The sequence below is a fragment of the Propithecus coquereli genome, unplaced genomic scaffold, assembly GCF_000956105.1.
Source record: "Propithecus coquereli isolate 6110/MARCELLA unplaced genomic scaffold, Pcoq_1.0 Scaffold358, whole genome shotgun sequence".
Lineage (NCBI taxonomy): Eukaryota > Metazoa > Chordata > Mammalia > Primates > Indriidae > Propithecus > Propithecus coquereli.
The window spans coordinates 214,562-228,386 of NW_012149263.1; the positions used below are offsets into that span (position 1 = coordinate 214,562).

The window sequence follows — 13,825 nt, forward strand, 5'->3', positions numbered from 1 at the left end:
TCCCCTGCAGAGAGCATGGGGGGCGCAGAGAATCCTGCCTGGTAACAGGGGAGTGGAAGGCAGAATTGCCTCCCCCAGGAGTGGGGTGCAGCCCCGAGGACCTGGGTGTGCCGAGGATGGGTCCTGGGGACTTCAGGACCCAGGCCAGCGCTCCGCAGGCCCCGCTTCTGCGGACATAAGCAGTCCGCAGCCCCGCCTCGGAGCCCGAGCACCCGCGGCATCCGTCATCCTTGCAGAGCCTTGCAACTTTATGCCTATGCATAAAAACTGGAGGGACTCGTCTCAGAGTTTGCTGCCGCCGCCGCCGCTGCCATTAGAGCAGTTTTAATTAGCTGCAGGATTTTAACGAGCTGCAATCGAGAATAGCCCCCTCTCAGAAGTAAGCAGGAGCCGCGCACACGGAAGAACTAGCCTGACAAACAGATGGAGGTGGTGCTCTCGGGGGACCGGGCTGTGCGCTCCGTTCGGGGAGGAGCAGACGAGCTCCCGGGACCAGGAGGCCGAGGAGGGGAGCCGGGGGTCAGGCGCCAGTGCCGGCGCGGAGGTGGCGGAGCCGGGCGCGCGGGTCCCCTCTGTCGCCGCCGCGGCAGAAGGCACGGTGCCGGATTCAAGGTGACGGCAGTGCCTGGCTCCATTCTCCTCAAGTTGCCATAGCAGCCTCTCTCCCAACGAGCAGCTTCTCCCGGAGCCCTCAGCCGGGAGGGACGTCATTGTTCGCTCTGCCCACGGGAAGAGGAGACTGACCGGCAGAGAACTTTTCCGGGGCCGGGGTCTGCTGGCCACGTGGGTGCACCCATGCCGCCTGCACCGGGGCGCGGGCGCCGGTCCCCACAGCCAGAGGGCATCCTCTGGGCCGGCGTCCAGGCCTGGCAGCAGCCGCAGCCGAGCGTGTCCTTGGAGCCGTCCGTGCGTCCGTCCGCCTACCGGCCCGTCGCCACTGGAGGTGCGTGTGTTTTGGCTAAATTCCCAAGCCCTTGCTTGTACCCTGGAGTGAATTTCTCCGAAGAGACAAATTTTTAAATCAAATAAATAAGGAAAAGGGAGGAATCCTTGGCCCTGGCCTGTGTGTCCCAGGAGGTGTTTTCAAGATTAATTGGATCTTTTTTTTTTTTCCCCTTAAAGTAAAAATTGGTGACGCCATTCAGGCCTCAGGGAGCGAAGCTGCGGGAGGATTAGGAGCCGTGGAATTGTGGGGCGGGCAGGGGCTGCTGGAAACTCAGGGGGCTGTTTATTTTTCTTGCCATAACCCTCCCCCTGCTCTGGCCCCAGTAATTGGAATTTTCTTATTGTCTGTTGGTCTGGGAAGGGATGCAGGGAGGTGAGGGAGGTTTTGCCCTTGTCATCGGAGCTGAGTGTGGTGCGGTCTATGGTGAGGACGGGACAGTCCCAGGTGGGAGCCGAGGCCTGTGACTGTGTCTGCCCCACCCCCGCCCCGGGCAGCCGGGCCCGGCCTGTGACAGATGGTGGTGTCCACTCCCCGGGCAGCAGCTTGACTCCCAGGAGAGGGAGACAAACAGCCTTTGAACCAGCCTCTCCCTATTGCCTTGACAATAACATGTGACTTGGGAGAATAGGACCCTCCGGAAAACAATAGAGGATCAGTTGTACGCACTCTCTGGAACGCCTGCTGGTCTTTCAGTGACCTCCCTTCTACCCCCAGCTTTGGGGAAGGAGGTTCCTACAGGATCCAGGATGTCGGCCCCCTCCTGGGACAGTTATGCGGGAGGGGGCGTGTGCCAACCTTTGATTTCCGTTTGCACGGAGCAGGGAGTTAGCTGGCCAGATAGTCCCCGGTGAGAGCTAACGCGGGGAGGAGGGTCCCAGAGGGAAAGGCCGAGGTCTGGGGCTTGGGGGCTGGACAGGAGAAGCCACACGTGGCTTGAACAGCAGGTTCCCTGGGGGCGGAGAGGGTGCTTGTGTTCTCTCTGGGGCCAGCAAAGGGGAGGGTCTTTGAAAGGAGAAGTGAGAACAGCTGATGCTCCACCACCACGCACGTCCTGGGGCGGTGTCCTCCCACCCCCAAGATTTGGGGGTGAGGATGTGGTCCTCGTCCCTGCCCCCAGGCATGTGGATGGCCGGATCCTGGCTCTGTGGGTTGTGTTGGGTTTGGGCAGGTTCAGAAACCAGGGAGGACAGGTTGTGACTGCAGAACCCGTTTGGTCTTTTTTTTTTTTTTTTGAGACAGAGTCTTGCTCTGTCATCCGGGTAGTAGAGTGCAGTGGCGTCAGCCTAGCTCACTGCAGCCTCAAATTCCTGGGCTCAAGCAATCCTCCTGCCTCGGCCTCCTGAGTAGCTGGGACTACGGGTGTGGGCCATGATGCCTCCGGCTAATTTTCCTATGTTTAGTAGAGACGGGGTCTGGCTGTTGCGCAGGCTGGTCCTGCTTAGTCCACGGTAGCGGCAGCGTGACAGACTGGGGCGAGGTGGGGGTAGACCAGCTCTCCGGTAGCTGCTTCTGCAGCCCCCGCTGCTGAACGAGCCGGACTGTGATCACACGTGTCCTGAGCCCCTTTGTGCACCAGGTACAGTCTTTGGGCCGACATCGGGTGATGGTTTATTAGCTATTTACCAGGCAGCTCTATGCGCTAGCCATGAACTCGTCCCTTCTTCCCTCCTTCCTCTGTCCACCCCTCTCTCCCTCGTTACAAAACGTCCTGATGTTGGAGCCCACTCGGGTTCAAACCGGCCTCCGACTCAGGAGGCGGACGTGGCTGCCAGGAGCGTGCCTACGCCGCGGCCCGCGCACACAGGGGTTGCTGGCAGTTTCTTTACTGCAGGGGCCTTGGCTGGGACCAGGGATGGTGTGTGTGCAGGCGCCCACCAGCATGCACCCGGGCATGTGTGTGTAGACGTGTCAGTGCACACGCACTGGCTCACATACAAAGGCACGGTGCGTGTGTGAGCGTGTCCGCGTGGCAGCGGCCGCTCTGAGAGCCGTGTCCCCCGTGCCGGTGCTCAATGTCCTTTCCACTCTTCCCACTCCTCTCCCCGACGGCCTGGGCACCGCAGAGTGAGGTGTGGAGAGAACAGCTCCCCCGGCCCCATCAGCCGCTCCCTCTGCCCAGGACCTGCGCGGCGCAGTCCTGTCCTCGCTGAGGGGAGGCTGGGGACCTCGGGCATCGGGCCGCTGTGGGCAGCAGACTTGGTCCTTCAGCGAGGCCTGGAGCTTGCGCTGCTGCACCCGTGTCTGCAATGAGCCAGACCCCCAGGACCCCCATCCAGGGCAGGCACATGAGGGGCTTCGGGTCTGAGCCTTTGGGGACACGTGGCTGCCCATGTCCACCCTCTGCGAGCAGGGCAGGGGTGGCCCCGTTGACCGAAGGAAACAGCAGTCTTTCTTTGGGGCGGGGGCTGCCGCAGTGAGGTCGGGGTGGCCTGGAGCCCCGGAGCCAGCGTCAGGGACAAAACGTGCCCAGCTCGGGGCCGCCTCCCGGACAGGAAACCAGAGGTCGTGGGAACCACCTGCTCGGCACGGCCCAGAGAGCCCAGCGCCAGGCGCGTTCCGGGCGCGGAGAGGCCTGGGGCAGGTTAATTAAAGTTAACTGAGTGAAAAAATAATTACAGAGACTGCAGAGGGGAGAAACCCAAACCTGCGATTTACACTCGTCAGCCCCCGAGCTTTTCTCAGAAACAATCTAGTCCTTGGGAATTTTTTTCTGGGAGGGAGGAGGCAGGCTCCTCTTTTCCTCCCTTTCTGCCTCGTGCCCCGCAGGCTGGTCGCTGAGAGATGGCAGTGGGGCGTCCTGCCCCAGGGCCAGGTGCAGGTGAGGGGTCAGCACGCTGAGTGAGGCGCTGCACCCGGTAGGGAAACATCCTTGCGCCGGGCAGCACATCCGGTCTGGGCCTGACCAGCCGCCGGCTGTGGTCTCAGAGGCTGCTGGGAGCTGCCCGTGGCCTCACCTGCCTGGGGCACAGCCCTGTGTCAGGGTGGAGGAAGCTCCCCGCTAGGGCTCCCTGGGTAGAAAGAGGCTGTTTCCCGGGCCTGGGCCAGCAGCATGGGTGGAGGAGACAGAGCGACCCTGCTTCAAACGGGAGGTCCTGGGACACCTGCTGCCGGTGTGCCCCGTCTGCAGGCCACCCACGTCCCACCCTATGGCAGGAGCTTACGTCCTGCCTTTGGGCAAATGGCCTTGGGGTGCCCTGTTGGCCTCACTGGCTGGTATCTGGGGTGTCAGGAATTCTTCCTCCGTCCTTCAGGAGGAACCGGGTGGGGCAGGTCACGTGGGCATGTCCTGGGTCTGCAGCGGCCGGAGCAGCGGGTGTCTGTCCGCAGCACCACGAGGTATGTTAGCCCCAGGCCGAGGGCCTCAGGCGCCGGGACGACTGTGATCTGGCCGGAGCTTTGGGTCCCACTGGTGTGACTGTTCGGTGGGGCCTCAATCCCGCTGGCTCATCCGCCGTCTGCCAGTGAGGACAGCCCTGGCTGGTGCTGGGGGGTCAGTCTGTGCACAAATGTCCTCTAGGCCTGGGAGGCTTCTTCTCAATGCCTCCTGCTCCGTGGAGACCCTCGTCCCCAGAATCCTGTAGGAGGATCCAGGTGGGGGCAGCTTTGGGGCTGCTCTGTCCACTACGCCGGTTGTTGGGGATGAGCACCCAGCTTCCCACCCGCACCTGGACCCCCGTATGGGGAGCACATGCATTTGCTTGGAGGCTCAGAGCCTGGACACTGCAGGGGGGTGGCCGCTGGTCCCCGGCTGTGGGTCTCAGGGGTCCCCTTGTGTTCCCCCAGGCAGGGCCGCAAAGTGTCTCATGCTGTGGTTTTTACCAGGGTGCAGATCCAGAAGACCCTGGCAGGAAGCCGGTGTCCCAGCCACGGGAGCCAGTGGGGCTTCCCTCAGCTTCCCTGGACTTGGAAAGGTGGGAGGGACACACCTGAGTTACCTGCGGAGGGCGGGGCTCCAGGGCTTATTGCGGGGTCACTGCAGTGACTGGGGTCACACCTGCCTGATGCCCTGCGACTCGGCGATGACCGTCTCCCCTCTGCCCTGTAGACCTCGGCCTGATGGATGCTTGGTGTGGACGATGAGGGAAGAACGTGCCTCCCACACCCGCGAGGTGACCCCGGAGCGAGCCCCGGATGACCCTGCAACCCGGAACGATGCGGCTGGCCTGCATGTTCTCGTCCGTCCTGCTGTTCGGAGCTGCGGGCCTCCTCCTCTTCATCAGCCTGCAGGACCCCACGGAGCTCGCCCCCCAGCAGGTGCCAGGTGAGCCTGCCCCGCCTGAGGCCCAGGTCTCCACAGCCGCCCTGGTGCGCCGGACCTGGGGGCTGAGTCTGTGTCCGGCAAGCAGAGGGGCCCTCGCCGCCCGGCAGTCACTGGCCTCAACGTGGGAGTGTGTGTCTGACGTCAACCTCCAGTCAGCGCACAGCAACGGGGTGGCCCCTCTTGGATGACGGCGAGGCCACCTGTCCAGCCGGTTGTTGCCTTTGGTGAAACTCAGATATAAATGGGAATCTGCCACCTCTCAGGTCTCTTTTGCATTGTCAGGGACGTCAGAGGGTGAACAACTTCTCCCTAAGCCCGTGCCTGCCGAGTGAGACTCAGTTTCCCTGCCCAGTCCTGGGGAACCCTTGAATCTAGCTCCTCTGGCCTGGGCAAAGGGGGTCGGGCACCCGCTGGCTTTGAGAGGGCAAAACCCCCTCCCACCAGCCCCACCTGCTGCTTCCTGTTCCGCCTGTGCCTGGTGACGCGCTGGAGGGGCGCCCCCTCCCTGGGTGGCAGGGGTCTGCTGGGGACAGGTGGACGGCAGAGAGGGGAGAGTGGGGAGGCGGTTCTGGCGTCTCAGGGCAGGTGGAATGTGGAGAGGGGAGCTCAGGTGAGGTCCCTGCTGCCGAGGGTCAGCTCCCCTTCGCCAGAGACGCCGCGGGGCTGGGGGTCCCCGGGACAGGGCCAAGGCCAGGAGCGCTCTGCTTTGGAGTGAGAGGAAGCAGGTGTCCCCGCAGTGGCCCCTGTTGGGGTGAGTCCGTTAAGACAACCCCTCACAGTCCAGCTTGTGCACCCCCGGAGGTGCCCCGTCTCCCTGGGGTTAGTTGGGCACATGCATGCACACACACACACACACACACACACTCTCTCTCTCTCTCTCTCTCTCTCTCTCTCACTCTCTCTCTGTCTCTCTCTCTGTCTCTGTCTCTCCCCCGCCCCCACATGCGCTCACGCAGTGCCCTGGACCAGAGACAGGACAGAAGGGCAGTGGAGGCTGAGCTTAGGCAGAGGCATTCCCAGAGCACAGGAGGGGGGCTGCAGCCTCCGGCACCCGCCCTCGGGCAGCGAAGAGGCACCCAAGCCTGCAGCCGTCTCCCCGGCCCACAATCGGCTCTCACGGGCTCACGCCGTCATCTTCTGCAAGCCGCCCCCGCTGTTGTTTTGCTTCTGCCAACAAGGGCAGACGCCCGTGACGTGTGGCCCTGAGTGTGGGTTGAGGACCCCCGGGCACCCGGAGGGAAGGTGGAAGGAGCATGAGGAGGCCAGGGCTGCCGCCAGAGGCCCCCGTGGGCCCCAGGAGACCGTGGGCGAGTCATCGGCGCTGACTCACACCCTGGCCATCCCCGCAGGTGGTGGCCATGCAGGGCCATGCAGAGCGAGTCTGGCCACTCCCAGGTGTCTGAAGAAGCAGGTGCACGTGACTGAGCTGGCTCCTCTGTGGGGACTTTGCAGCCTCACACGAGCCCTGGGACAGCGGCTGCCACTGCGTCAGCAGAACGGGGCCCCGGGACGGCACCGTCGGGGCGCACAGAGAGCTGGTCCCGTGGTTGTGTGCTGTGCGCAGAAGCAAACTGGGGAAGAAGGGCGCTCGAACACTGCTCGGGGTAAAGGGCGTGCGTGTCCTTGGTGCACGCCTTGGTGTGTGTGTGGTCGGGGACACACACGTGAGCAGAGGGTCCGGGTGCCCAGAGTCTGTGTCCTGTGGGAGGGGCCTGGGGGGGAGGCAGGAGTGTGCCCATGATGCTCACCGGGGACGGGGGGCCTGGGCCCCTGTATGGTACTCCAGGGCCGGGCTGGACACTCCTGGTGGGATTTTGGTTTGGTGGCCACGACTCCTGCCCGGCCACGCGGCTGGGACCTCTGGGGTAGAGAGGTGTCCTCGGGGAGGAGCTCGGAGATGACACGAGTGTCCTCTGCAGCCAGCAGAGCAGGTGAGGAGCACTCGGGGGGCTTCTCAGGGTCAGCGCGGCAGGACCAGTCTCCCCACGTGCCAGGTGACGGGCAGCCTCGACGGTCTAAGCAAACCACGCCAAACACGGTCGTGAAACTTTAAGTAACGCTCACGTGACTTTCCCTGAGCACAGTGCTCCCGACACAGGCTGTTTGTGTTGATTTGTTGCTATTCATTTATTCTTCCCTGTACTTCGCGCGGCGGCCTAATTGTGATTCCGTACCAAGAAAGCAATATCAAAGTAATTTTCCACAACATTAGTTACAATTTTCTTCTGATCTTTCAAGTGAAACAATCCCATCCTGTTGGCTTCTCTGAGCATATAAACCTTGATTACATGTATCTGTTGGAAACCGGTGCTTACAACGTGTGTGTGTCCGGTTGCATGGCTGGGTGGCCCCAAGGGCCCCTGACGAGTCTCTCCGCGGGTTTCTGTCCACGGGAGGTGCAGGCTCTGGGGGGTGCCCTGGCCTCCGGATTGGGCAAGGCCGTGGCCAGGGGTGGGGAAATCTGCAGAGGAAGTTCCACACCGAGGCACAAATTTGCTGGGGACAGAGTTCTCTGGGGTCTGCAGTTTTGGGCACTACGAAGGTGGGAAGGGACGAGGAGCCCGTGAAGTTCAGGAACGAGCTGGAGAAAGCGGCCGGAGTTCTTAGTTGCTGTGGTGCCTTGGGGTCTGGCAGCGTCCGGTCTCCCCCACGGAGCTACCAGGTGTCAGCAGCACCTGGACGTCCCCCGGACCAGCCTGCCAACTTCGCCCGCCTCGTGCCTTCGATGGAATCCTGTGGGGGGGCTACGTTTGGTAAATCAAACCATATTTGAAAAAACTTCCCTGTGTTTTAAAGCAAATCTTTTGAAACAGAAATAGCTACCTGTTAAACTCCCTGCATTCCATTATGGTTTCTTGGGTATCAGAGAAGTCACCTATCCAGGTACAATTATTTTCCAGTTTCCAATATTGCCAGGCCCTGAGGCCAGGGCATCTGCTCTCAGGAAACTTAATTCTTGACCCAGGAGACAAGACTCACCCCTTCTCCAAGAGAAAGACTCGGAGACCAGGCCAGAACCGGGCATAACACCCCCCAACCTGCTGGCTCTGGGGGCTGCGGGGGGCAGACTCCTCATTCGGTCGAGCAAACTGAATCTCACGAGCTGCCTTTCTTCTGGAACTTTTTATTCTGGAGGATTTGAATACGCACCGCAGATTAGGAGAGTACATGAGCCCCATGCACCTGTCACCCCATCCCCGCAGCATGGCCAGGCCGGCCCTGTCCTTGCCGACATCCACCTCCCGCCTTCTGTCTGGTTTTGAAGCCTGTTCCAGACACCCTATCAGTTTGTCCATAAATCTTTCAATATATTTCCCAGTTTAAAAGTTAAGAACTCTTTTTTTACAAACGTTACCACTAAACCTGCTCCTTTTAATATCATCAAATTTAACAATATCCTAATATCATCAAATGCCCAGTTAGTGTCCAAATTCCTGGTTGTCTCACAAATATAAATACTTTTATGTCCAATGTGTTTCTTCCGGTGTCCAGATAAGGCCCACACATTGCAGTTTTGCTGAGTATTTTAAGTCTCTTTTAGTCCAAAGTTTCCCCGTCCCCTGTTTATTTGGGAAAACCAGTCGTGGGTCCTACAGAATGTCCCTCAGTTGGGATTTTGCTCATTGGGCCTGTTTGGTGTAGTTTAACATTGTTTTCTGTTCTTTGTAGTCCTAATAAATTAGATAAATCTTGAAGCTCGATCAGATATAGGTTTGGGTTGTATTTGTGTTTTGGGGGTTTTTTCTTGGCAAGAATTCCCGGGCGTTCTGTGTTCGTCCGTCCGGAGGCTCGCGTCTGCCCGGCTCTCTCGCGATGTCATTGGCCACCGATTATCGTGCCCAGATCTATCCGTTCATTAGAGGTTACACGATGGCAATGTTCTGATTTTATCGTTCCTTCGTTCTTTTAAGTGGAATGGATTTTGTTTTAATGGGGCAAGGAGCGTCATTGTTAGTGACCCATGAAGCGAAAGTGCACGGTGGGTTGATTGGTTTATTCACTGATACATAAAAAATGACTCACGATACAGATTCTGTTGCTAGCACACTGTAAATAGTTGTTGTTGTTTTTTTTCCCCAAATCTTTGGTTTTTGCAGAGTGAGTTTTCTTAAAGTAGGGCCACCCCGTGTTTCAGAGCTCTTTGCTTTTGCTGGGAGTTGAGGAGTTGTGGGCGGCGGTTCTGGGGTGGTGACGAGGGGAGGCATCCGCCGTTGGCAGCAGCAACCCCCCCCCCCCCCGTTCACTGGGACCCCCAGCGCAGACCAAGGCCTGGGCGGTCCTTGGCGGCCTCTCAGCCTATAACCTGCCCTGAGGCAGTCCCTGCGGGCACAGGGGGCGTTCAAGGGTAACAGTGATAACGAACATTGAGTATTCACCGTGTGCCAGGTCTTGTGCTAAGCACTTGACATGTTTTAATGCATTTAATTCTTGCAACAAATGAACCCTGTTTACGACAAAGTGTCGAGGGCGGGGCGGACACAGAAGCGCCAGGCACTATCACACACACCTGTGTGTGTTTAATACTTATTCGATGCTTTAAAACCCCCGTGAGTTAATTGTTATTATCCCATTTGACAGATGAGACTACTGAGGTGAGAGAGGTTAAGAACCGCGCCCAAGGCCGCACAGCTGTGGCTCAGAGCTGGGATGTGTCCTTGGGCTGCTGCCTGTAGACCACTACACCAAACTGCATCCCCAGCACTGTGGCCCCCACTGTCGCGGGGAGGAGAGAGGACAGTGTGGATAAGGTCTGGAGGCGTGAGAGACCATAGCAGGTGGAGAACTCCAGGTGGGTTAGGGCTGGAACGTGACCTGTGGCCGAAGACACAGCCGGGCCCCAGGCCCAGCAAGCCCTTGGAGCGTGGCGGAGGAGCTGGTCTTTGCCCCGGGTGATGGGGAGACCTGGGGGGTCTGGGGTGGGGCGTGGAGCATCAGAAAGCCCGTTCTGGTGGCTGCATGTCGTGTGGCTGTGGGCAGGGAGCGGAGGGGAGACACGACAAATGCCAGGAGACCCGTTGGGAGGGTGTCGGGTGGAGCAGGGACAGGTGGCCAGGCCTAGGGCAGAGAGGGCTGGGCAAGGGGTGGATTCGGGGCCACGAAGGGCGTCGGGTGCAGAATTGGCGACCTCGTGGGTGGGACAGTGAGGTGGGTGAAGGTCTGGTTCAGGAGGACTCTGGGGGGCTCTGGCAGAGGGTGGTCAGGGGTGCCATTCACCACGGCAGATGTGCCAGGTGGGGAGAGCTGTGGGGGAGGGGGCGGGAGACCGTGTGCTCTGCTTGGGGCTCGTGGCCTCTGAGCTGCTTGGCAGGGCGTGTGCAGCTGCCCTGTGACTGCTCCACCCGGGCGCTCCAGCCCACGGACCAGGCAAGAGAGTCAGGAAGTGCCACCCACCGCCCCTCTGCACCCCCATCTCGGTTCACAGGTCCACACACGCCTTCACCTCGCACACCCCAGGCCGGGTGCTGGGCCACGCCGCTTGGAAAGGCCGTGGGAGAACCTCGCCCTGCTGTGGGGTCTGGCGTCTCTTAGACTCGTGTCTGCCCCACGTCTCCAGGCCAGGGAGCCAGAGCCTGCGTGGAAGCCGCCCATACTCCCTGCGGGCTGCGTGCCAGGGCTGAAAACCAGGCTTCTGCCCAAAGCTGCTCACCTTGTCCTGCAATGAGGCCTCCACGCCTGGGTCCCCGGGCTCGCCAGCAGGGGAGGAGACTTGTGTGTGCCCATCTGAGCAAGGCCACTGTGCGCCCCGCCCCCCAGCTGTGCCGGGGCAGGGGAGGGGTGCAGAGGAAGAGCAGGAGCCAGAGGAAGCTCAGGCTGCACTCTCAGGAGCTCCCGATCTGGGGGCTCAGGAAGGTTCCCCAGGCCCTTCCCTAGAGGGCTCCAGGCTGGGGGCAGTAGCGGGAGACTTGGCCTTGCCTCAGGGGGTCAGGGGGAAGAGCCAGAACTGACCCAGGGCACACTCAGAGGACAAGGCAGGCTGAGACAGAGGAGTCAGGAGGGCTTCCTGGAGGAGGGGAGCTGTGGGCCACTCCTTTGTCCTCTCTCGTGCACTAGAGGTGCTGCCCTCCAGTAGCAGCAGTGATGTGGGGCCAGGGTGACACTGTCGGAGCCGGTGTCTCTCTGGAGCACCCGCTGATGAGCATCATGCCCAGCGTCTCCTGGCTAGAAATCAGCAGAGCCAGCGTTCCGACGCCCCTGGGCCGACTGGCTCCAGGGCTCTTGTCTGGGTTCCCTGGAGGCAGGGCTGTGTTGACAGATGACAGTGTGGCGCTTGCTCTGGGTCCCATGGTTACCAAGGACACGCAGCCTGCCTGTGCCAGTATGAGGGTCACACTGCAATGACAAGGTTTGTCTGGGCCCTATAGTGACTCCTTGGAGCTCTGAGACCATCTGACCAGGACAAAAGCCCTGGGTGGGCCAGAGCCACAGGGGTAACTGCTAAGAGGCTCTCGACAGTGCAGCCCGGTGGGGAAACAGAGTAAACGCCGAGGTGCGCTGGGCGCCCCCCGTCTACCTTCTCTGGGCAGCTGGGCGGGAAGGCCTGCTGGACCTCTGGGAAGCCAGTCCTGTCCCCCTGAGCTGTGTGTCTCGGCCCCTGCTCTGTCCCGGGCTGGGCAGCCGCCCCTGCAGTTTCCACGGAGCCCCCTGCTTTTCCCGAGCAGGTGGGTTTTATTGGAATCCTCTCGAGGCTGTTTCCCGAAACCGTTTCCTAATGGCATTGCAGAACATCATATATATTTGCTACAAACCTCGCGAGGCTGACACATCCTTGTTGTGACTGTGAATATCAGAAGTGACATGTAATTGCAGTGATCCATCCTGTTAAGTAGCTGGCAATGTATCATCTCAGAATCAGCAGGGCTGGGACTCAGAGCCCAGTGTTTCTAAACAACGCACCTGCCGTGTCTTCAAACGCGCCCTGCGCGCTGGCGAGCGCCGCCTCGCCCTCCCGTGCTCTCCTTTCTCGGGCGGCAGCAGAGACAGTTTCACTCCGGGAAAGCCCCCCACGGAGCACCCCCTCCTTGTCACCGCATGCACCCGGGTTCTCCGGGTCACACCTGTGGGTGGCGTGCTCGTAAGAGTGCTCCCCTTCCAAGCACATCCCTGGGATTCCTTTCCTTTTTCTGGCATACTCCAGAATGTCTTTGTGGAGGTTCTTTCTGGGCCAGCGCTGCCATCGCTGTGCTGGCAGAGGGAAGGAAACTGGTGGCTCAGAATGCACAATTGGAGGTGGGGAGGGGACGGGGGGGGGGGCTGGCCAGAGCCCAGGGGCACAGATGGCCAAGCCCCAGCTGCTGCTTTGCACCACACAGGGCAACACTGTGCTGCCTTCTGGCTAATTCCAGGGTGTTGTCTACGTAGGCTGCATTGGGACGGGTGCCCCCCGGAGTTGCACGAGGGCCAGTATTGATGGGGGTGGACTTGGAGCCCCCACACGGCAATGCTCCAACAAGTGCCAGAAGGAGGCAGGGTCAGAACATGCAGCCAAGTCCGGACACGCTGAGCCCAGTGGGTTTGGGTCCTGGCAGTGCCAGCTTTGGAGTCATTGTTGGCTTGTGCTGTTTGGAAAGGGGGCCACAAAGGACCCTCCCTGATGCACTCCCCGGGAGTTCCCGACTTGGGGTGCCTGCTGCAGTGGGAGATTACCAACCCTGCCCTCTCTCACCTGAACGTGGGCCAGTCCTTGCAGCTGTCCCTACCTGTGGTCCCTATGTGGCCCTGATCTCCTGGGTCCCTCCACCCTCCTGCAGGTGGAGCAAATATCCCCTTCTTCCTGCAGAAGACACCCCGGGGGGCTCTAGCCTGAGCCCCACTTTCCTTCGGTGCATTAAAATATGCTAAATGGAAAATAATGGGCATGTAGGAACTAATAACAGGAATCACTTGATTAAATTAGGAAACAGACATCGTATTGCTGTAATCTGAAAATTGATATTAATAGAAAACGATCCCGGAATTGTTATGCTAAAGGTTCCTAGGGGTGGGGAAATTACAAAGGAGAGCAGAACAGAAAATTGGAACGGTCGTGTCCAATGAGAGTGAGACTTACGTTTAAAGGGACTGTAGTAAAACGCTAAAAATAGAAGACAGGATCCTTGTGTGGATCTAATGACGTCATGGGCAAAGACGGCTTTGGAAACCACAGCTCGATACGTGTACGACGGTAATTTGTAAAATGAGACGATGTAACTACGCTTCCGTGTGCATGAAACACAGGCATAGTCACTGTTTATCGGGTGCCTGGCACCGACCGGGAACTTTCCTTCTGTCTTCCTACCCCGGCTGCGGCAGGTGGCAGGCGGCAGGCGTCCTCGTCCTCAGCTCAGACTCCGGCAGGTTACGTCGGTGGCCCCGAGTCCTGCAGCCAGAGTGGCCCTGCCAGGATTTGAACCCAGATCTGTCTGATCCCAAAGCCGGTGCTCGGCCCCCTCTGTCCCCGCCTGTTGCTGCTGATTAATGTCACAGTCTACATTTCTTTTGTTGTCTGATGTTATTCTGCTGTTTCCTCAAAGGACATTTTGTGCCGACACCCAGCAGATTTCGGTAAAAACCAACGCCCTGAACCCAGCCCCCAAGCTCCTCCCTGTGGCTTCTTTGGTTAATGAAGCCCCTGACAAAGT

The 13,825-nt window shown here is 59.8% G+C and overlaps 1 protein-coding gene across 1 annotated transcript in view; it reads left to right on the forward strand.

Moving 5' to 3' along the window:
- The first annotated feature begins 4,995 nt into the window (after positions 1–4,995).
- The window catches only part of CHST8 (carbohydrate (N-acetylgalactosamine 4-0) sulfotransferase 8), a 52,636-nt gene continuing 43,806 nt past the window's right edge, over positions 4,996–13,825 (forward strand). Inside the window, exon 1 of the mRNA XM_012651521.1 lies at positions 4,996–5,207. Coding sequence (XP_012506975.1) covers positions 5,078–5,207 — 130 coding nt within the window. The 5' untranslated portion in view covers positions 4,996–5,077. The remainder of the gene's footprint in view (positions 5,208–13,825) is intronic.